General features: G+C 37.0%; 6 protein-coding genes across 8 annotated transcripts; 3 read left to right on the top strand and 3 right to left on the bottom strand.

Moving 5' to 3' along the window:
* Positions 1 to 262: 262 nt before the first annotated feature.
* Positions 263 to 3,940, bottom strand: CstF64 (cleavage stimulation factor subunit 2 CstF64). 3 transcript variants are annotated; one of them, XM_018450480.1, is made up of 8 exons: positions 3,680 to 3,940; positions 3,524 to 3,602; positions 2,578 to 3,143; positions 2,000 to 2,165; positions 1,898 to 1,924; positions 1,733 to 1,824; positions 1,329 to 1,525; positions 263 to 991 (listed from the first exon to the last, which is right to left on the bottom strand). In XM_018450480.1, the coding sequence occupies exons 1-8, from the start codon at positions 3,738 to 3,740 to the stop codon at positions 872 to 874; spliced, it is 1,308 nt and encodes a 435-aa protein (XP_018305982.1). In that variant the 5' UTR covers positions 3,741 to 3,940; the 3' UTR covers positions 263 to 871. The 3 variants fall into 3 exon arrangements, with proteins under 3 accessions (XP_018305982.1, XP_018305981.1, XP_018305983.1); XM_018450479.1 differs by having other exon boundaries at positions 2,000 to 2,285; XM_018450481.1 differs by lacking the exon at positions 1,898 to 1,924.
* Positions 3,941 to 4,869: 929 nt separating this feature from the next.
* On the top strand, positions 4,870 to 10,398 carry Oseg1 (intraflagellar transport protein Oseg1). Its single transcript, XM_018450485.1, has 16 exons — positions 4,870 to 4,950; positions 5,280 to 5,389; positions 5,462 to 5,582; positions 5,652 to 5,862; positions 6,062 to 6,135; positions 6,227 to 6,497; positions 6,566 to 6,727; positions 6,825 to 7,122; positions 7,569 to 7,939; positions 8,017 to 8,409; positions 8,544 to 8,958; positions 9,038 to 9,264; positions 9,337 to 9,724; positions 9,803 to 9,972; positions 10,041 to 10,202; positions 10,278 to 10,398. Exons 1-16 carry the CDS (start codon positions 4,898 to 4,900, stop codon positions 10,359 to 10,361), a joined length of 3,510 nt encoding a protein of 1,169 aa, XP_018305987.1. The 5' UTR covers positions 4,870 to 4,897; the 3' UTR covers positions 10,362 to 10,398.
* A 234-nt stretch (positions 10,399 to 10,632) lies between these two features.
* On the top strand, positions 10,633 to 12,610 carry LOC108724229 (uncharacterized). Its single transcript, XM_018450478.1, has 8 exons — positions 10,633 to 10,908; positions 10,990 to 11,145; positions 11,258 to 11,388; positions 11,444 to 11,576; positions 11,649 to 11,924; positions 12,010 to 12,162; positions 12,301 to 12,429; positions 12,498 to 12,610. Exons 1-8 carry the CDS (start codon positions 10,770 to 10,772, stop codon positions 12,608 to 12,610), a joined length of 1,230 nt encoding a protein of 409 aa, XP_018305980.1. The 5' UTR covers positions 10,633 to 10,769.
* Positions 12,611 to 12,720: 110 nt separating this feature from the next.
* Positions 12,721 to 14,839, bottom strand: Su(P) (prostaglandin E synthase Su(P)). Its single transcript, XM_018450489.1, is given in 6 exon segments — positions 12,721 to 13,092; positions 13,308 to 13,374; positions 13,376 to 13,414; positions 13,664 to 14,001; positions 14,337 to 14,411; positions 14,487 to 14,839. Coding segments are annotated over 6 exon segments (1,185 nt in total). The 5' UTR covers positions 14,790 to 14,839; the 3' UTR covers positions 12,721 to 12,729.
* A 397-nt stretch (positions 14,840 to 15,236) lies between these two features.
* LOC108724241 (histone-lysine N-methyltransferase SETMAR-like) lies at positions 15,237 to 16,370 on the top strand. Its single transcript, XM_018450493.1, has one exon. The coding sequence runs from the start codon at positions 15,278 to 15,280 to the stop codon at positions 16,304 to 16,306; it is 1,029 nt and encodes a 342-aa protein (XP_018305995.1). The 5' UTR covers positions 15,237 to 15,277; the 3' UTR covers positions 16,307 to 16,370.
* A 142-nt stretch (positions 16,371 to 16,512) lies between these two features.
* Ilk (integrin linked kinase) lies at positions 16,513 to 20,566 on the bottom strand. Its single transcript, XM_018450518.1, has 7 exons — positions 20,422 to 20,566; positions 19,782 to 19,947; positions 19,180 to 19,372; positions 18,790 to 18,870; positions 18,273 to 18,715; positions 17,475 to 17,705; positions 16,513 to 17,087 (listed from the first exon to the last, which is right to left on the bottom strand). The coding sequence occupies exons 1-7, from the start codon at positions 20,544 to 20,546 to the stop codon at positions 16,941 to 16,943; spliced, it is 1,386 nt and encodes a 461-aa protein (XP_018306020.1). The 5' UTR covers positions 20,547 to 20,566; the 3' UTR covers positions 16,513 to 16,940.
* Between the last annotated feature and the right edge of the window lie 45 nt (positions 20,567 to 20,611).

Here is a 20,611-nt window from a genome sequence, read left to right on the forward strand (position 1 = left end):
ATTTCAACTTAACTCACATACATTCATTTCATATGATTTATATGGCATTTCATATGTGGTATAGACGCATGATTTAAGATTCCTGAGTCACTACAGTCATATTGAGGCCAGGTTTTTCATTATCTGGTTAACTTGTTAGGTTAGGTTTAACCAGGGTTGGTAAAAAACATGTTTTAAACGTGTTTTAAACAGTTTAAAACATGCTAAATTGATGTTTTTAATATGTTTTAAATATGTTTTTTTATAATACTGTTAAAACATATTTAAGAAGAAACACAGTACGTTTTATTCTTAAAAAAAAAAAAAAAAACATTAGTATCTACCAACCCTGAGTTTAACCTAATGTTTTAATTTTTATCTAATGGGCTTCGTCCATAATATAATCATAGAAGTCCATTGGATAAAACATCAGGTTAAGCTTAATCACAAGTTAACTAGATAATGAAAAACCGGACCTGAATCGTGACGTCAGAATGATTCAATATGGTGGATACTCAGGAGTCTTAAGTTGAAAAAGAATTCAAACTGTGAAGTTCATTTTTCATAGTTTATTTTTTTTACGTACAAATAAGACGAGATACATTAGAAATGAAAAAAATATACTCTTCTTGTAAAATCTTATTTTGTAGAAATCCATCGTACATCACGGTTTGATACATACTGCATTAAATTCAGAATCCTTATAGCTGCTGCACACAGGACGCGGCAACACTTGTCGCGCGGCAGAAGTTGGCATGGTAGTCAATCAAGTTTACCGCTTTTCTACAAAAACGAAAGAATGATTGGCTATCGTACTAATTTCCACCACGTGGCAAACATCGCCGCGTTCTGTGAAATCATTAGAGATTTTACATTAGCGTTATCTTTTACATTAACGTTGTGTACTTTTTGCAATCTGTTCCTTTAGCACTAGGATGCTTTGCCTCTGTTCAGGTGGAAGCATTGCAATTTGCTCATCTGACAATTGCAATACTTGCATTATCAAGGCCGCCTACGAAAAAAATTCATGATCTATTTATAATTTAGAATAGCTATACATAATATATATTTTTTTATATGTGCATATGTGACCAAGTTACGAAAGCAGTAACAATGAATTCAATGATTCGCGTTTGACCCCATTGTGAGTTAATATATCCATTCAAATTCATATATTTTCTTATGTGTATGATTGTACTTTTCTTTTTAAATGTTATTTTCTAAAGTGTGAATCACGATATATACATGTGATATCATTTTGTTTAAGATGATTATTTGGAAGCAATTTCAAATAAAGAATGTAATAAAAATATGATAAAATCTTGTCAATGAAAATATTTTAAATATACCTTTTCCTGATCGGACGCACCACTGGGGATACTTCCCGCTGGAGACATTCCGGCCACTAGCCTTGAAGTTGCAGAACTCGCAGGCTGCGAAAGCGCAGCGGCAGAGGAACTGGTTGTGTTGCTAGTTACAGTACTTGATGCTGGTACAGTTGGTGCAGCAACCGGTCTCGGAACAATCGGAGGCGCGACAGGAGCCGCTGAAAGTTTTGAAAAACAAAAGTTCATTAGCATTCAATTCATCAAAAAGAAATTCTTGCTAAATTTAAGCCTCTATTCTGTAACTCTTAACGATAACACGACATCGATATTGCCGTTAAAAATTATGAAATAGTGGTCTTCGACATGTAACACGAAGCCAATAGACCTACATAAAATGAATTCGTAAAAAGTGAAAAACTACATACGAGGTTTAGTGATCCTAGGATCAACAGGCCTGGAATCTCTAAGATCTCTCGAATCTCTGCCGAATCTCTCAGATCTCGGATCACGATAGAAGCTGAAAGTAATGTCGATTTAGTGCAAGGAATAATGATTAAATCTATTAAGATATATATATATGTATATGAGACCTCTCAATTCCTTCCACAGAAAGTAAGCTGTAAAAAGAGCTCTTTTAATTACGCAGTCTATAATCGAATCTATGTATATCGATTAACATGAAGTGCTCTTACTTGTCTGCCATATTAAATGCATTTGTTCCCCTCGGATCGGTGGTGACCGGTATCACCGGTGCGTTGACTGGCGCAGGCTGCGTTTGGGGTGATCCTCTCAAATCTTGATCCAATCTAGCTACACGCGGATCTATCTGCCTGTCTAGTCGAAGATCTACGTCCTGACCTGTTTTTACGGATTCAATTTTTAATTTAAATTCCTTGTCCAGTGATCCTCTCAAATCTTGATTCTTCCTAGTTACACACGGATCTATCTGTCTCTCTAGTCGGAGATCTACGTCCTGACCTGTTTTTACGGATTGAATTTTTACATTTATATTCCCTGTCCATCTGTGACAATGGAGGCTTCACGATTCAGATGAAGTATAACTTGATAAATCATAAGGTGAACAAAACAAGTAGTATTCATTAATAATTCTTATACAATTAATAATTTCCATACTCGAATGGATCAACTGTAGGAAAAATGGATGAATATACTATAATCAAAATTTTAACGAAATTCTTCATAATCAATAATTAATAATATAATGCTTAAATAATAATTAATATTGTAACAAGATGAACTTTTGTCGTACCCGCGAAAATAGGTGCTGGGGCATTAATAGGTGGTGGGGGTCGCGATGCCCATGGCTCCTCGATTCGCGGTTGTACCTGCTGGGTTGATTTCTCCGATGGTGTCAGTATACCCGGGATAGGATTAGCCTTATGTAACATACTGACAGCTGTATGAGGGTCCACTATCCTCATGACCACCTGTGCTTGGAGCAGAGCATACGCTAACTGGGGATTCTGCAGGAGCATTTGACGTGCCTCATTTGGATTATTTTGAACACAAAGTTTCATCTGTTTCATCAGTTCGAACATCTGTTCCGGCGGCAAGGATGCCACGGCTTTGCTTATCGCTTCTGGTGCCTTATCCGACTGAACGGCTTCTCCATACGGATTCTCTGTACTCTGACCCTGCAGAAGACTTTGCATCTCCATACGACTTTTCTCCGTGCAAGCATTGTCCACGCGTAACGTTCGTCCACCAATTTCGTATCCATTTAGATTTCTCATAGCACTTAGAGCAGTCTCCTGATCTTTATACTCACAGAAGCCATATCCCTTGGGTTTGCCTGTCTCACGGTCAAATACTAATCTGTTTGCAACAATTAAATTATATAAAGAAATACAAATACTACCTTTATAATAGAAAAATTAGAGTAATTATGGAAAAACAGACAGATAAAACTTACAAGTCAAATATATGGTTTTAATAGAAAAATGATAATATTAAACATAAATGAATGAAGTTATGTTCTATATATTTCATTATTACAAAGAAATTCTTTTGTAAGCATTCTAGACGATAATTCAATATTGAAAGTAAGTTATTTTTCTAGAGAGAGCATTGTATTATTAAAATTGGCTGCTAAAATGAACAAGAAATGTTTAAGATACGTCAAAGATTCGAAAGGAATAATAATAATAAATTATTTAATACAATTAATTAAGATAAACAACGGAAAATAGACTCACTTGAATGAAAGTACCGGTCCAACCTCGCTGAAGATATCCTTCAGATTCTCCTCCGTAGCCTCGTACGGGATATTCCCGACTAAAACAATAGATGTTGCGACATAATTAATATAACTCTAAGAAGCGGCGCCGAAGCTGGTACGTTAAATTACTCACCAAAGACACTCCGCATCGACTTGTCCATCAGTGTTTGATCCGAAATAGTTGAATTACTCATTTTCGTGCTTTTGTTTCTAACTAGTACGAGCGATACAATTCTAAGAATACACGAAGTACTCCGTTCGACTGATTCGGCACCTAGACGACAGATTCGTACTATCGCGTATTATCGCCAAACTTTAACAATTTAATCTTGCATCCAGTAAAATAGTACAATCAGAGAGAAGTCTAAACAATCTCTATGAACTCTGAAGTCTGAACTGAACACACACTATACATGTACACTCTGAAGCTATTTTAAATGGAACCCGTTTACTAGCGCCTCTATGCGGACAGAACGTGCACACTGAACTATGTATTTCGGTGGGTAACTCATTGATGGTTTTATGGCTCTCAGGCTGCCCTCCCATGGAGAAAAAAACCACAGGGTTACCCTCATCTCTTTTCTGTCAATATTCCCTTTCGTGGTTTCTTTCTTCATGGAAGGGCAGCCGTAGGAATTAGGCCGGAATCAGACTACGCATTGAAGATTGAGGTTGAAATTTGACCAATAAGGACAAAGAAATTTTAGCTTCTTTCGTTTCGATTGGTCAAATTTGAATTTTTCAATCTCCAATCTCAATCTTCAATGCATAGGCTACGTTCACACCGTGCGCTTAGTCCGTGATCTATACGATAGGTGTCTTTGTTTAACCTACAGAATAAACAAGGGCATTTATTGTGGCTGTGTTCCAAATTTACTACCAGCACAGAAAATGCTACAGTTTACGTCACGTGCACTATAGATTTTCAGTACTGGCAGTCAATTTTGGAACACAGCCTGTATAGGTCGCGGCCTAAATGCACGGTGTAAACGTAGCCATAGTCTGATTCCGGCCTTAGATGAATTAGACTATAGTTTTATTCCGTGATGATCATAAAATGTAATTGCGTATATAATTACAAAAGTATTACAATGTATTACAAAAATAATGTTATATATTTAGAGCCTGAAAGTATTGCACTCTTTCTTACCCATAGAAGACAAACTTCTTGAATAAGCTCTCATTTTTAACAGTATCCGATATAACAGCGTTCTTTGAAAAGGAATTTCACCTATCATTGCCGTTACCATGGTAACTGTGTGAACACCAAACAGAATTCTGTCACATAGAATAATATTGTTGATCATTGTTGATCTAACAATATTAGACAATCTGTACTGAATGCGACACAATGAGAGCACTTCCAACATGGGTCGACAAGGTGCAAGAAAAATCAGATCAATGGTAAAACTCAAGTAGATTGATAGTTGTCTCTCAACAATCATAAATTAATCTTTATATAAATCTTCTGAATAAGAACTTGAGGAGTAAAGAAATATTACTTGAAGCACGGCTTGCTTTATTAAGCCTTTATGAGACAAGCGATTAAATAAAATTATAAAAACAATACAATCCTAATTGTGTAATTTGTTAGCTATTTATATATAATATATATGAATGGAAAATATATATTTTTTATCTTATGTTTATATATTTTAATGTTTATTGACATTCTTTAAGTTCTCTCTCATTACCACTTATTACAAATATATAATGAAGTGATGTTATTTCAGTATATATGATCTTTGCTTCAATCCAGATGGTACGCAATTGGTTGTTGCCTCTGGTAATCAGGTTCTTGTATATGAAACCAATGATGGTGCTTTGATTCAACCATTAAAGGGTGATTATCTAAAGACTTCAACAATTAACATAATTCTATATTACTCTAATTTATTCTTGTTTTTTCTTATAGGGCATAAGGACACAGTATATTGTGTGTGTTATGCAAAGGATGGTAAGAAGTTTGCATCAGGAGGTGCAGACAAAAGTGTCATCATCTGGACTTCTAAGCTAGAAGGGATTTTAAAATATTCGTAGGTTGCGTATTTATAACTTTAATAAATATGAACCTTTGATAGATCCCATAATTTTTCTTTGCTTAGACATAATGAAGCTGTACAGTCGATGCATTTTAATCCCGTCTCGCATCAGCTTCTCAGCTGTTCACTCTCAGATATCGCCTTTTGGTCTGCGGAACAGAAAGCTGTGCAGAAACACAAATCTGGAGGAAGAGTCAATTGCTGTGCGTGGACAAGAGATGGACAATACTTGGCCCTTGGTCTTGCAAATGGATATGTATCCATAAGAAACAAAGTATTTTACTCATTTCGTCCATACAATTTTTTAAATTTTATATAATTAAATATTAATATACTTTTAAATATCTTGAATGTTAAAAATATAATAAATATTCTTAATATATCTAGTAAAATATATATGTATGACGTGTGTCTTTAGATTGTTCTAAATTATTTAATCTAACGTAAATTCACTTATATTTTGTATTTTTCAGAATGGTGAGGAAAAAACACGCATTGAACGTCAAGTTGGAGTACCAATTTGGAGCTTATCATGGAATCCTTTACAGTACCTACAATCCTATAAAAATTAAAGATATAATTGTTACATCTAATTAAGAGACAGAAGAAATAAAAACGTTTTGTTGATATTTACTTAGGGACGATGCTATGGATGTTCTTTGCATTGCTGAATGGAATGGAGTCATCTCATTTTACACTATTGGTGGGGAAGCTATCAGAAGAGAGAGATCATTCAGTTTTACACCACTTAAAATCACTCACTTCCCGGAAGGCCAATATCTTCTCGTTTGCGGTAGTAATAAACAATGTCTGTTGATGACACATGACGGCATACAGCTAGTTAATGTAGGTGGTACTTTTTCGTCGTGGGTATGGAGCTGTGCCGTTCACCCGACTGCCTCACATATTGTAAGTTACGAAATATTGTTTGCCGTACTACTTATTTTAATGATTTGTTCTTTGACGCTTATTTGCAGGTACTCGGTGCCCAAGACGGAACAATTACATATCTACAACTATCCTGGAACATCGTGCACGGTTTATACGGCGATAGGTATGCATACAGGGAGAACATGACCGACGTGATAATACAGCATTTGATTACGAATCAGAAAGTTCGAATTAAATGTAAAGATCTGGTGAGTATAATACTAAAAAAATTATGAGAAATAATTAAATGACTTAAAAATAAAAGGTACAGTGTTATTACGTTCAAATGCATATATCCTATTTCAGGTATGTCGGATCGCAGTGTATCGAAATAGATTAGCTGTGCAATTACCCGAGCGTGTAATCATTTACGAACCGTCCGGTACCGGCGACGGAATGCATTATAGAATACGAGACAAGCTTAATCAGACGTTGAACTGCAATCTATTAGTTGTTACGTCGAATCATTTAGTTTTGTGCCTGGAAAGACGTCTGCAGAGTCTCTCGTTCGCCGGGATAATAGAAAGAGAGTGGATACTCGATGGACTTATCACTTACATCAAAGTAGCGGGCGGTCCCACCGGACAGGAATGTTTAATAGCTGGTAAATTTCGATAAAAAAAACCCTGCACTAATTATAAAAAAAATATATGGAATTATAAATACATGAAAAGATATAATATAAATATATGAAAAATTAGATTCCGGTGAAATGAATTAGTTTATGAATTAGTTAACGATTTAAATTTCACATATAATGTAGCTTATAACGTAAATAAAAGATGCCATAGACACAAGGTTTAATAATGGATAATTTTTTATCTATAATGCATTAAAAGTGCTCTGTGAGCACAAGTTAGGTTTTAACCCTATTAAAAGCTCTATTAAACCTTGTATCTACGATATTTTTTCTTGTTCACTACATTATAAGCTACATCATATGTGAAAACTAACTCGTTTCATCGAGACCCATTCTTCTACATAATTAGTATAGGATCTTTTATTGTTTTATTATGATATATCAACAGTTGTAACATGAGTTGATGTTAGGGTTGAAGAGCGGACACGTAATGAAGATATATCTTGACAATCCTTTTCCCGCGCACATCGCGAAAATCGACGATGCCGTGAGATGCTTGGACATCAGCTCCTTGAAGGAGAAAATGGCAGTAGTCAGCGAAGCTGGTATCCTATCCGTCTTCGATTTGTGCACCGGCGAGAAACTGCAAGAATTCCAAAATGTCAACAGCGTCGCGTTCAACACTGCCTTCGAGGATATCATGTGTTTCGCGGGTAACAATTATCTCGCGATAAAAGTTGCGAACTTCTCCGAGTACAGGCAGAAGTTCTCCGGTTTCGTCGTAGGACACAACGGCTCAAAGCTGTACTGCTTGAACGGGTCGTCTATCATGACGCTAGAGGTAAGTCGTTCTAACATTAAGCAAAATAGCAAACTACTTATTATATTTTGTATGATATTATCCTTTGATATTTGCAGGTGCCATTGTCGTTATTTATGTATCAATATATAGATATTGGATTGTACAACCACGCTTATGACATAGCGTGCTTAGGCGTGGCTGAATCGGACTGGCTCGCTTTGGGGACAGCGTGTCTGGACAATCTAGAATTGAACATCGCATATTCGGCGTTCGCACGAATAAAGAAGCTGCGTTATATAGAAATTGTGTCCGAAGTGGAAGAGAAATTAAAATCGGGCGAATGGGGACGGGAGGCTTGCATGGCTACTGCCGCAGCCGCTATGGGGAGACTTCGCGACGCAGCAAAACTCTATCAGAAAGCCGGTTTGCAACAATACGCTCTGGATATGTATTCCGACTTACGAATGTTCGACATCGCTCAGGAATTTATCGCCTCCGGCAACATGCAGGTTTGTTTATAATCAACATTTTAAAGATTAGCACATAAGAAATGTAATAAAGTAAAATATCGATGAAACGGAATAATGAACGATTGGATAATATTTATCAAACATTGGGTTTAACAATTCATTTGGGTCTTCAGGATCGTACGGTATTATTGCGACGGCGAGCGGAATGGGCGAAAAGCTTGGGCGAGCCGCGTGCCGCGGCCGAGATGTTCCTCTCCGCGGGAGACATCGACCGTGCCATCAGTATTATCGCTGAATACGGTTGGATCGACATGCTAATTAAAGTAGGCAGGCAATTGGACAAGGCGGACAGAGACAACCTATCTATGATCGCCAAGAAACTTAAGCAATTGGGTGCTTCGCATGGCGCGGCGGAGATTTTCAGCCGGCTGGGAGACGATCCTGATGTTGCAGACGTGCTTGTGGATGCACAAGCGTGGCCCGAGGCCTTCGAACTCGCGGAAAGGAATCCGAAGTTGAAATCACGAATATACGGGCCGTACGCACGATGGTTAGCGGAGACCGGACGATTTTCCGAGGCTCAAGAAGGTACGGCTCGCCATCAGAAGATACGGATACGCACAGTATCGAGATTTAATTATTGATTAACATTTAATATCTATTACAGCATTCCAAATGGCGGGACAACCAGAAGAATCCATACTCGTACTCACGATGCTAGCTAACAACGCTGTGATAGAGAAAAGATTTCGCGACGCCTCCTACTTTTATTGGCTCCTGTCGCAGTTGAGTTTGGATTTGTCTAAGAGCGTGGAAGAGATAAAAATGATGTTTCTCAATTATTCCGACAAAGCGGATATTTATTACGCGTATCACGAAGTATTCAAGTATCTGGTACAATCGTAATACGTTAAATATGGTATTTTCTCCATTATAGTCTTCCTTCATAACATTGATGTATTCTAGGAGGAACCTTTTACATCTCTGATGCCAGAGGCGTTATTCAACATTTCGAGATATTTGCTCATGAAGACGCAAAATATGCGACTAGACGGCATTTCGAAGATGACGATAATGTACTGTCTAATGAAGCAAGCACGGATATTGGGAGCTAACAAGCTGGTTATGCAATTATTGGACCAATTACGTTCGATAAAGATTCCCACGAATCTCTTAGCGCAAGTAGAGACGTCTACTCTAATTGCCAGATCTTATCCGTATCGTGATCCGGAAGAATTATTGCCTCTATGCTACAAATGCTCCACCTTCAATCCGTTATTGCCGACGAATAATGTTTCTGGTAGTAATTGCACGCAATGCGGTTTAAAATTTCAATATTCCTTCGTTATGTTTGGTAAGTAGCAGAATACAATCCGTAAAAGTTTAAATTCATTCTAGAGCAGCAGACTGCTAAACCAATATTCATTTACAGAAATTCTGCCATTAGTTGAGTTTGAATTGGAGGATAACATCACGGACGAGGAAGCGGAGAAATTGATAGAGGAACCATTACCTTCCCCCGATGATCTCGCAACTAGCGATCAATTGACCATAACTTCCAACGAAGCTGATCTCTTCACTGTCCGTTTACTGAAATACGAGGTATAATTAACACTGAATGTACGATCGCACGAAGCATTCGTTTGACTAAAAAAAATTACCTATCACAGGAAAAATCCACTGATTCTACGGTAACTGTCGGAAGAGGGGTATTGAAAAGTATGGATCCGTCTACTGTGATAATTATTAAATGGCCTAAACCCTTTAAAACTAGATACTTTAGGAATCTCTTACCCGATCTTCAGATCAGCTTGTGCAAGTGCTGTTTAAAGGTAAGTTACGAATAACGCAACTTTAAAAAAATCAAGCCTTGGAATCTTGTTCTGTATGATTGTATAATATTTCAGTTGTTTCATTCGGATGACTACGAGCTAGCGTTGTTACGACACGGGCATTGCCCGTTCTGTCGGACACCGAATGTAACCGCTTGAATGAGATTGAAAAATGTGAAATTAGAAATTTTTTATAGATCAGACATACATATTGGACTGTTGAAAATATTTTAGAAATGTTTTAATTGCGCGAAATAAATATGTTTTAGAAATGTTTCAATCTTTCTATTTAGGATTAGATCTTGTACAGCACTGTTGTGACATATATTATAACTTATTTTTTAAATGCGAAACCTTTTGCGTTATTTTTTCTATTTACTACTACGATTGTATGATTCGAATAAATAAAACAAAAGTACCTCACAGGCGTTGTACAGTTAAAGGAACAGTAAGCCCGAGGGTTCGGCAACGTGCTAATTGCGGTGATCATCTGAGTACATATATTCCGTTACCGGCATTCCCTTGAGAGCCAGAATATATCTGGCAATCTCAGTCGCACTTCCAGACATGATCAGTATACTCTTAGTCGGCTACTTTACTCTCGTATTCGTCATAAGTGTTCGGACTACTAATTTGGATCAGCCCTTAAGAGATAATGCTTTAGAGATCAAATCGTTTAATTCCCATTCCAATCATCAGGGAAGGTGTAAGTATTTAAAAGTAATAAATGTCATTCCAAATATGTACATTTGAAACGATGTAACTCTTTTGATGTATCTTCGTTCAGTCTTCCCGCTATTCAGCGTCGTGCGTTTCGCCAACTCCGAGTGCTTGTCGAACATCGATCAACTTAATGGCACATGCTTCACAAGACGAGAGTGTGCGAATTTCGGAGGCAACCCGTCGGGATCGTGCGCTAACAGATTGGGCATTTGTTGCGTATGTAAGTAGCATAAAAGAAATACGAATTATAAAATAAGTTATAATTTATAATAAATCACAATTATAAATTACAATTTTTTAATTATGAAATAAATTGATATACCTTTCGACAGTTCAAAAGTCTTGCGGCTCCACCACCAACATGAACAACACGTATTTCGTAAGCCCAAGATATCCTATCACTTATCGAGGTGGAGAACGCTGCTCGATCACAGTGCAACGTTGTAATCCTAACATATGTCAGGTAACGTGCGTTAATTTCAGTAAGTCACAGCCTTTACAATGTCCCATGTTTGCAGTTGCGACTGGACTTTCTGGAGGCTACCTGGGCTCAGCCAAATGCCACTGGATTTTGCGATTTAGACGTGTTTCTCGTGTCAGGAGGTTCATCCACAGTGCCCAGAATATGCGGAGAAAACACTAACCAGCATGGTAAATAAAACGATAATTTGTACAAATTTTCATACAGGTTGAGGAAAGTAGATTAATTAAATTCGTTATCAGTATACGTAGACTTTAATGGAGCAACGCCAATCACGATATCCGTCGACACCAACGCGAATTTCGCATTCGATCGACGCTGGAATATAAGGATTCAGCAAATAGCGTGCGATTCTGTATGCAGAGGTACGCAAGCATTTTTATTATATCATTGCCTTGAGATACTTGAACAATTGTCTCCCGCCTCTATTTTAGCTCCTAATGGATGCTTACAATATTACAATACTATCTCCGGCACCGTAATGAGCTTTAACTTTGGTACGACGGAAAATGTCCGAGGTACGTCAGTCAAACATGAACTCTTCGCGTTTAGACCATTCATTTAAAACTATAAATGAACGATCTAAATTAAGAGTTGTTTCAGCTCCTCAGATTGGAACGCGACAGATGGTGAATCATCGTTATGGCGTGTGCGTTAGGATGGCTTTGGGATATTGCAGTATTGAATGGTCAGAAGTCGATAATCTCTCCTTTTCCGTTTCTGGAGACACGGGATCGTTTGATCCAGATATAATAGGTATATCAGTTATTCCTTGAAAATTTCCTGTATAAATCTAACGAGAACTATTGATCGAATATACCTTGTAAAATTTCATCGCAGAATCTTGCTATCTTGCTATTTATTACGGCATTTAATTATTATGTATATTAACAGGCACAGCTTTGGTGGCAGAATCTGGAGCTAGCTGCACCACTGATTTCGTTATTATACCCGATCCGCAAGAAAATGGCGTTTTCGATAATACAGACAGATTTTGCGGAAATGGATTTATAACTAAAACATGTAGGTAATCATAATACCACGTTATAGATTTTATAGAGATACTAAATATTTTTCCACTGAATTTCTAGCGGACTTAAAGCCGTTCGTACTTTACGTCGTTACAAACGGCGATGAAATGCAAGAGGCCCAAAATAAAGGCTTCGCACTTTCATTTCGTCAGCTGCCTTGCGCAGTTATATAAATATATTTTTTTCTGATCGAAAGTAATATTATCTTACCATATTGTTAAAAAAAAAAATTGTATAAGTACGATTTATTATGTAAATAAATAATTCTATACACAGATGTGGAAATCAATTATTATCTACTCAAATTTGTGCTACCAGAATGTGCATCAACTTGCTCCTTCATAGCGTTGTACCAAACACCGATGTTTGTATGGGTCTTCAAATCTTGAAAAGCGTCACAGCCTTCGATACTCTTCAAAATACCATATATCGCTAGATCGGATAAATCAGGCTTGTTGCCGCCCATGAATATTGTGCCACGTGCCTTAATGCCACGCAACCAATAATTCGCCTCATCGTACAACGATTGTCGCACATCATTTTTTAGACGGTGCCTCTTCTTAAGTCTCTTCCCTATTAACCACATTGCCGTCGCGCCTACATTTACTATTAACAGTCGCTCCCACGTTGGGAAATATTCCTCCCATTTACCAACCTAAATGAAAAAATTTTTTTAATCTCATAATCGTTCTGGTATGTATTTTCTAAATCACTTTTCTCATAGGACGGTATTCATAGTTGATTCTTATATTCAAGACTGTCTTAAGATGTCATGAACCAATCAGAGGGCCGTATTAGCATCTTAAGAAATTACTTAAAACGATCTTGAAATAAGAACAGACTATTAATACCAGCCATAGATTCACTCACTTCCGAGAACCAATTGAAAGTTTTGTAGGATTCATCGAGTGTTCTATAGACGTTTGGCGAAAGAGTGAAATACGTCATCTGCCCACTTCCTCCACTTACGTTCTTCGCTAAACATATAAAGAAATGATAAAATAGTATAGAATGCAATAACTAAAGAGTTTGCTACAACAGTGGATCCACATTTCATAAAAACAGAGTAACTGAACTTTAAAACTAGAGTGAAAAAGGAAAACTGTTATTTTAATATTACTCTCTCTTTGTTTAAAGTTAATAGAGCATTTACTTTGTTTTTACAAAATGTGAGTTAGTCCACTATTGCAGCAATTATCAAATCGTGCGTATCAGAGTTTACGTACATAATATCGTCCATTGATCTGTTTTTTGGAAGTTGGTTATTGAACATGAGGAAATACTTATTTATGATTTCGTATCTGAATTTGCCATTTTCATCATGCATGCCTACACTTGGATAATAATCAGCAAACTCTTCAATCTTTTGAGACCTATCATATAAGTAGGAGGCAAGAAGCGACACTATCAAGCTACTGTCATTCAAGGGCCGATAGCCTCCTTCCACTTGAGTTAAGAGGATTGGAACTTTTTTATATAAAGACCATCCAATTTCTTTTCGGAGTACTGGATCTACCTCCACAACGTCATAAGATATCCCATAATAATCCAAAAATGCTCTAACCTGAAGCATAATTCCATTCAGATTAACTTAACAGATTAGTTTATTATCCAGTAAACAAATTGATATTATTTAGCATCATTTTAATATCAAAATAACATCAAAATGATGACAAATAATATCTTGTTTGCTGAGTAGTATCTATATTAAATTAAATATATACTAAATTTTTATATTAAATGTATTATATTCAAATATCAATATTATTTTGTTAATATACATAGAATTATTAACTTTTTATAGTTAAAGAAATATTGAAGTACGAAAAGGAAGACAAGATCACGGATAAATTATACAGTTATAGATTTTGCTTCTGAAATTTTTGAAATTTTACCTACCTTACAGCAGAAAGGACAAGTCTGATACTGGAATAATGTAAGTTTTAAACCGGTAGTGTCCACCGGATACGCAATCTGAAGCAAGACAGGCGCGATTATGTTAATGCCAGACGCAACATCCAATCTCTCACGGAACGATTATTAAAATACCTTCCGGGACGGAGTGACAGGCGGCTTGTGCTCGAGCAAGACGGTATCCAACTCCGTTCCCTCCAGGGCGATGTTCTTTCGGGTTTCGCTGATCCTGTAGTATGCGTAACCTGCACCCACTGCGACGCCGGTAGCCGCGCTGATCAGACCGAATTTTACCAAGGCTTGTGTCTCCCGCGACAGTCCTACAATCGCCCCGTTCGTGGAAAATGATCTCAAAATGCCATTCTGGCTGGCGAAGTAGCACTTGTTGAGAAACTTCGCCCTTTCCATAAACCGGGCGAGGTTGCGGATCGCAGCCATTTTTAGGTTATCGAATAAACGCAAAGCGCATTATGCAGATACGAGAACTCTATCTGTCTGCCTGTACCGGTATGTGTGTGCATGTGCATACGTGTTATTTATGCGTTGCCGTGTATGCGCGCGTATATAAATTGACAGCCATAGATCATTATATTCAATTATATTGCATATTATTGTAAATTATTTCTTATTATTACTATATTATAAAATATTATTTATTATTATTTTATATTTCTATTATTATTATTACTACTGTTATTAATTGTATTTATTGTTATTGTATTATTATTGTTGTTATAATTATTGCGCAAACGCGCGTAACCCTGATTGGAACAAAAGTTCGTAGCGTTTTTTCAATAGGTGGCGTTTGAACACGTGATTCATTTCACGCGTGGCTGAAACATATGACATTCGCAATCTGACAGGTGATGTTTCAACGTTGTGCGTGGATTTGCCAATTTTAAAATGCGTTTACGTTAACAGTAAAAATGGAGGAAAATAAGATGCATTTCCGTCATTTGATGCTCTTTTATTTCCGGAAAAGAAAAAACGCTGCACAAACGGCAAAGAAGATATGTGCCATTTACGGAGATGGTACCGTAGCTGAGAGTACGGTTCGCAAATGGTTTGCTCGATTCAGAAGTGGTAATTTTGATCTGGAGGACCGAGAACGTTCCGGCAGGCCCGCGGTCGTTGACGACGATCAAATCGTAACGTTAATTGAAAATAATCCACGTCACACGACGCGGGACATCGCAGAGATACTCCATATATCTCATATGAGTGTCGTAAGGCATTTGGAGACACTCGGATACGTGAATCGTTACGATGTTTGGGTGCCACACGATTTAACGGAAAGAAATTTAATGGACCGCATTTCCGTCAGCTATTCTTTGCTCAAACGTAACGAAAACGATCCATTTTTGGAACGGACGATCACGGGCGATGAGAAATGGATCGTTTATAACAATGTGCAGGAGCGAAAAAAGTCGTGGGGAAAACGAAATGAGCCGTTAACTACTCCGAAAGATGATCTGCATCCAAAGAAGGTGATGCTGTGCATCTGGTGGGATTGGAAGGGTATCGTGTATTACGAGCTTCTTCCACACAATCAGACGTTGAATTCGGACAAGTACTGTTCCCAATTGAACCAACTGAAGGCAGCAATCGATGAAAAACGACCGGAATTGGCCAATCAGAAGGGTGTCGTCTTCCATCAGCACAACGCCAGATCTCACATCTCCTTGCAGAGCCAGCAGAAATTGGTGGAGCTTGGCTGGGATGTCCTACCTCATCCACCGTATTCACCTGACTTAGCACCTTCAGATTACCATTTATTTCGAGCCCTACAGAAATCTCTTAATGGAAAGAGCTTCAATTCCCTGGAAGATTGTAAGAACCACCTGGACCAGTTCATCGCTGAGAAAGATGCCAAGTTCTGGGAGAATGGAATCATGAAACTGCCTGAAAGGTGGCGAAAGGTAGTGGAACAGAATGGCACATATGTGGTTGAATAAATCTATGTACAAATATCTAAGCATTGTCTTTGAATTTCATTTGACAAATGCTACGAACTTTTGTTCCAACCCAGTATATTATTTAAATGTATTTATTAAAAATACATACTTCGCTTTCCAATCTAAACGAGAATAATATAGATTTATTTATTAATCATCATGATTTTAATTAATGTACATATAATATTCATAATATATATCTGGCGACATATAGACAAATGTGTCATTAAACATTTTATAAAAAATATGTTCTCTAATGTGTGTAAATAGCACTATTACTCTATCCTTTTTATATTAAAAATCCTGGCGATTTCGTCAGATAATGCACTAAATAGATACAATTCGAGCTACATTTAAAAACTTGTTTTATAGATTACAAATATAAACGTGCGCTTCTACAGTACGTTTATAAATTCATATTAAATATAAATAATTAAAAATTAGTTTGTTTAGAACTTAGGCTTTTAAAGGCAGTATTCGTCCACTTGCGGAATATATTGATACAAAAATATTCTATCGTTGTTAATAATAATTCTTCAGGCAGTTTAATAAATATAGAGATTCTTTAGGCACTATTAAGTGGATGTATTCCATTATTTCTTCTGATCGTATTACTTTATACCAAATATATATTTTAGCGTTTCATCTTGTCAAGGATCGGCACAACCATGTCGAAGGACGGTCGCTTGCCCGGATCCTCATTCATACAAATTCGAATAAGCTTTGCGAGATGCGGAGAGATGCCCGGCGGAATGCTTACGCGTAAATCTTCCAGGGCGATCTAAAATTAATTATCAGTCTTTATTTAATGTTCAAATGAAGATCGCTATATATAACCTAGTTTACATCGTGCGCTTGATACGGATACTAACTAGTAACTTTCTATTAAATTATTTTAATTTCAGCGATGTATTCAAAGAATGATGTACTAAATTGATACAATATGCATCAAAATGATTAATTAAATACACATATCATGTATATGTTTACACGTATCGCCGAAATTAAGATAATTCAATAGAAAGTTATTAGTTAGTACTCATATCAAGTGCACGATGTAAACTAAGCCTATAAAACGATATTTTTTACCAAAGTTACAGGGGAAAGAGAGAGAGAGAGGGAATCTTGTATTGTAATTTCTTTCTGAAGTAAGAGATGTATTGCGCACCTTCATGCCACATTCCATAGGTGATAGATCCGCAAATGGTACTTCTCTGGTCGCCAATTCCCACAAAAGAACGGCGAAGCTCCACATGTCGCTCGCTTCATGATTGATTTCCGTCGGACGTTTGCTCAAAGCTTCCGGTGACATCCATGCCGGTTCATAAATTCGTCCGACTTCTTGGAAGGAAAATTTCGCATCGGCCATATTCACACGAGCTGTCAGATCCTCATCGATCTGATATTGAAATTGAATGTAACATGTTAAAATCAACATAGACTTTGTGCGTTCAAGTTTAGACTGCACATTTGGAAAATTTGTGTTAAATTTAATACATGTCATGGACCACTCAAATTTTTGTGTTAACACAAAATAAATATGTTAGAAAGTAACACAAATATTATGTAAAAAATTAATAGAGTTTAACATTGACACAATTTGTAAGCAATTGTGGAAGCATATTTTTTCAGTAAAATTAATATTTATGATATATTAAATTAACACATATTTTTTACTCACTCCTCTTACAATTTTAAAACATTATTTTTAAATTACTTGATCACTTATTCATAAATTATGTTATTTTATTATTAAGAAGTATTTAATATCAATTTCACACAAAATATTTAAATAATATAATCACATTATGTTAAATTAACACTCAAATATGTAAAAATTTCAACGCAAAATTTTAACAAGGATTTTAGTAGACAAATTTCCAACACAAATACAAAATATTTCTTGTATATCCAGATATTTAATTATTCATGTAATTACACTAATTACCGACTATCTAGAACTCACCATTATATGCTTACTGTTGAGGTGAAATCTGCATCTATTCTGCCGATCCAAACCGTGAAGGAATGCCATAGCTCTGGCGACATCGAGGGCTAATCGTAGAGCACGCGCCGTGTCTACGACAACACCCGTCCCGCCGTGCAGAAGTCGATGTAAGCTGCCTCGCGCCATGTATTGGGAGACGGTCGCCAACTGCGGAGGCTGATTCACGCAGCCAAGGACCGGCAAAACGTTCGGGTGTGAGAAGATTCTCAGCTTTGGGAACTCCTCGTTGAAATCCCTGGAGACGCGCGTGGTACATTCGCGGATATTTAATATCTTGGCAACGATATCGTTGTTTTGCCATCGACCTCTCCAAGTTTCGCCACTCGGTGTGCTCGCAAGGTGCATGTGGAGGGACAGATCCGCCATACTGATCCCTTTGTATCTCGAGAGAGTCGCGTCACCTAAAAAATATTATAAAGAAAATGAAATGTACTCCCGACATTTGTCGTTTTTTAGGAATTTCAAAAGCACTTACGGCTCCTGGTCTTCAAGCCTAACCAACTCTGATCTTTGAACTGTATCTTCTTCAAATCTTGTCCATACTCCACTGCTAAATCTAATGAAACAAACAAATTAATTAGACTTCTGGAATCAAACAAAAATAATAAAAAGAAAAGAGTATGGACTAATAAGAGTTAACACACACATGGATATTAATACACAAGTATGTATATTCGAAGTATGTAATACAAACGCCTCAGTAACTTTTGTATTGCATACTTTGAATATACTTGCGCATTAACATTTGCATTGACTCTTATTAACCCATATTTCTTTCTTTTTATTGTTTTTCTAATGAAACAAGAAATATATTCGACGTGCGAATATAACAGAACTAATTTAGAATGTACAAACTTTTACATACCATGCAATCTCTTGGCCACGACACCTCTGGCTTTATCAAGGGGGGTGTCACCGTCTTTGTTGGCAATAGATACGAGAGCACCCGCTGCGACCAATTCTTCCGCAACCGCCTGATCTCCCCAGAAACAAGCGTAGTGCAAGGCAGTGTTTCCATGTTCATTTGTGACATTTACGTCGGCACGATTTCTAAGTAACTGCAAACAGTTATATGTTTTAAATTGATAATCTTAATACTCTGTCTGCTATTATATGTTTATTTCCTCTGTCTAGCCCAAGTTTTTTTACTATTCTAAGCTTTCAAAAAATGTGAAAAATTCAAGGTTACTTTTTAACATTTCTATTACATTATCAAATAATTTTTTAACAAGGTTTTAGGAAGAAACTGGACCTTCCCTTAGAGATTGAGAGTAAAATTTCGCTTATGCCAAAGATGGAGAGTTAAACAAAATAATGTTATTAAGGCTGCGGTTCACTCGACGCTACAAACGCTTCGAAGCGTTTGAGCGACCAATTAAAACAAAATATTTTACGAATTGACTAATCAAAGAATGCTTCGAAGCGTTTGTAGCGTCAAGTGGATCGCAGCCTAAATTTTTTCATTACCAGCTGTACTATCTCTTTGTGTCCATGTGCTGAGGATAAATGCAACGGTGTATCATCTCCTCTGTTGGTGGCATTAATGCGTGCCCCTCTGGTAACTAACAACTCTGCCAATTTTATGTGGCCTTCTTTAGCACACCAGTGAAGTGGACTAAATCCATGATCGTCTCTGTATACAGAATAATACGTTCAAGGACAATGAAATATTTTGCAATGAGAATTTAAGATATTAAAATTCAAATTATTGTATTGCAGACATTTGCAGTCAAACGTGAGTAAATATTTTTTAAAATATCACCCAAAAAACAAGATTCAAAGTGTCATAAACAAAACACTGCAATGAGTACTTTCCATTTAATGACACATCATTTTATTTTTCTTGATATTCAGTGAATAACAAAGATAAGAACGACACTTGTGTCAACTTGTTACCAAATGAAAATCACCCATTCATGTCTATTCAATTATTTTGATAATCAAATCTCTATTTTTAGTTGTTTCCTAGAATACCCAGGGGACTTTCCATAAAGAATATTCGTTACAGAATTATCGGATCATCCAGCCAGCCTAATTATAGAGTCAGAGAAACCGCGACGTCCGGCGGGACGAGTCCTTTCCAAAAAAGGAGTTCTGGAGTAGTTACCCCTGATTCATGTCATGCTCCGTGTCATCCAGCCAGACGCGGACTTGCATAGCGTTGCCTTCGCGACACCACTGAAATATATCCTCCATTTTCGCGCCGTTATCATGAACCGAGGCCGTAAACATACAACAGGCGACGCCGCGAGCGAGCTATATCAAGTCGTTCCTGCTCCGAAATGGCCAGCCGTCAT

Source organism: Mycetomoellerius zeteki, unplaced genomic scaffold (genome assembly GCF_001594055.1).
Source record: "Mycetomoellerius zeteki isolate Tzet28-1 unplaced genomic scaffold, Tzet1.0 scaffold285, whole genome shotgun sequence".
Classification (NCBI taxonomy): domain Eukaryota; kingdom Metazoa; phylum Arthropoda; class Insecta; order Hymenoptera; family Formicidae; genus Mycetomoellerius; species Mycetomoellerius zeteki.

Excerpts from the sequence above, each read along its gene's own strand:
- LOC108724241 (XM_018450493.1), top strand. The coding sequence starts at position 15,278 with ATGGAGGAAAATAAGATGCATTTCCGTCATTTGATGCTCTTTTATTTC.
- Oseg1 (XM_018450485.1), top strand. The coding sequence starts at position 4,898 with ATGAGAGCACTTCCAACATGGGTCGACAAGGTGCAAGAAAAATCAGAT. Across the intron at positions 4,951-5,279 it reads CAAGAAAAATCAGATCAATG|TATATATGATCTTTGCTTCA; the intron begins GTAAAACTCAAG and ends ATGTTATTTCAG. Across the intron at positions 8,410-8,543 it reads TCGCCTCCGGCAACATGCAG|GATCGTACGGTATTATTGCG; the intron begins GTTTGTTTATAA and ends TTGGGTCTTCAG.
- CstF64 (XM_018450479.1), bottom strand. The coding sequence starts at position 3,740 with ATGAGTAATTCAACTATTTCGGATCAAACACTGATGGACAAGTCGATG. Across the intron at positions 1,526-1,732 it reads TCCTAGGATCACTAAACCTC|CGGCTCCTGTCGCGCCTCCG; the intron begins GTATGTAGTTTT and ends CAAAACTTTCAG. Across the intron at positions 992-1,328 it reads GTGCGTCCGATCAGGAAAAG|GCGGCCTTGATAATGCAAGT; the intron begins GTATATTTAAAA and ends TTTTTTTCGTAG.
- LOC108724229 (XM_018450478.1), top strand. The coding sequence starts at position 10,770 with ATGATCAGTATACTCTTAGTCGGCTACTTTACTCTCGTATTCGTCATA. Across the intron at positions 11,577-11,648 it reads AGAAAACACTAACCAGCATG|TATACGTAGACTTTAATGGA; the intron begins GTAAATAAAACG and ends ATTCGTTATCAG. Across the intron at positions 12,163-12,300 it reads GTTTGATCCAGATATAATAG|GCACAGCTTTGGTGGCAGAA; the intron begins GTATATCAGTTA and ends GTATATTAACAG.
- Ilk (XM_018450518.1), bottom strand. The coding sequence starts at position 20,546 with ATGTTTACGGCCTCGGTTCATGATAACGGCGCGAAAATGGAGGATATA. Across the intron at positions 18,871-19,179 it reads CGTGGCCAAGAGATTGCATG|ATTTAGCAGTGGAGTATGGA; the intron begins GTATGTAAAAGT and ends TTGTTTCATTAG. Across the intron at positions 17,088-17,474 it reads CTATGGAATGTGGCATGAAG|ATCGCCCTGGAAGATTTACG; the intron begins GTGCGCAATACA and ends AATTAATTTTAG.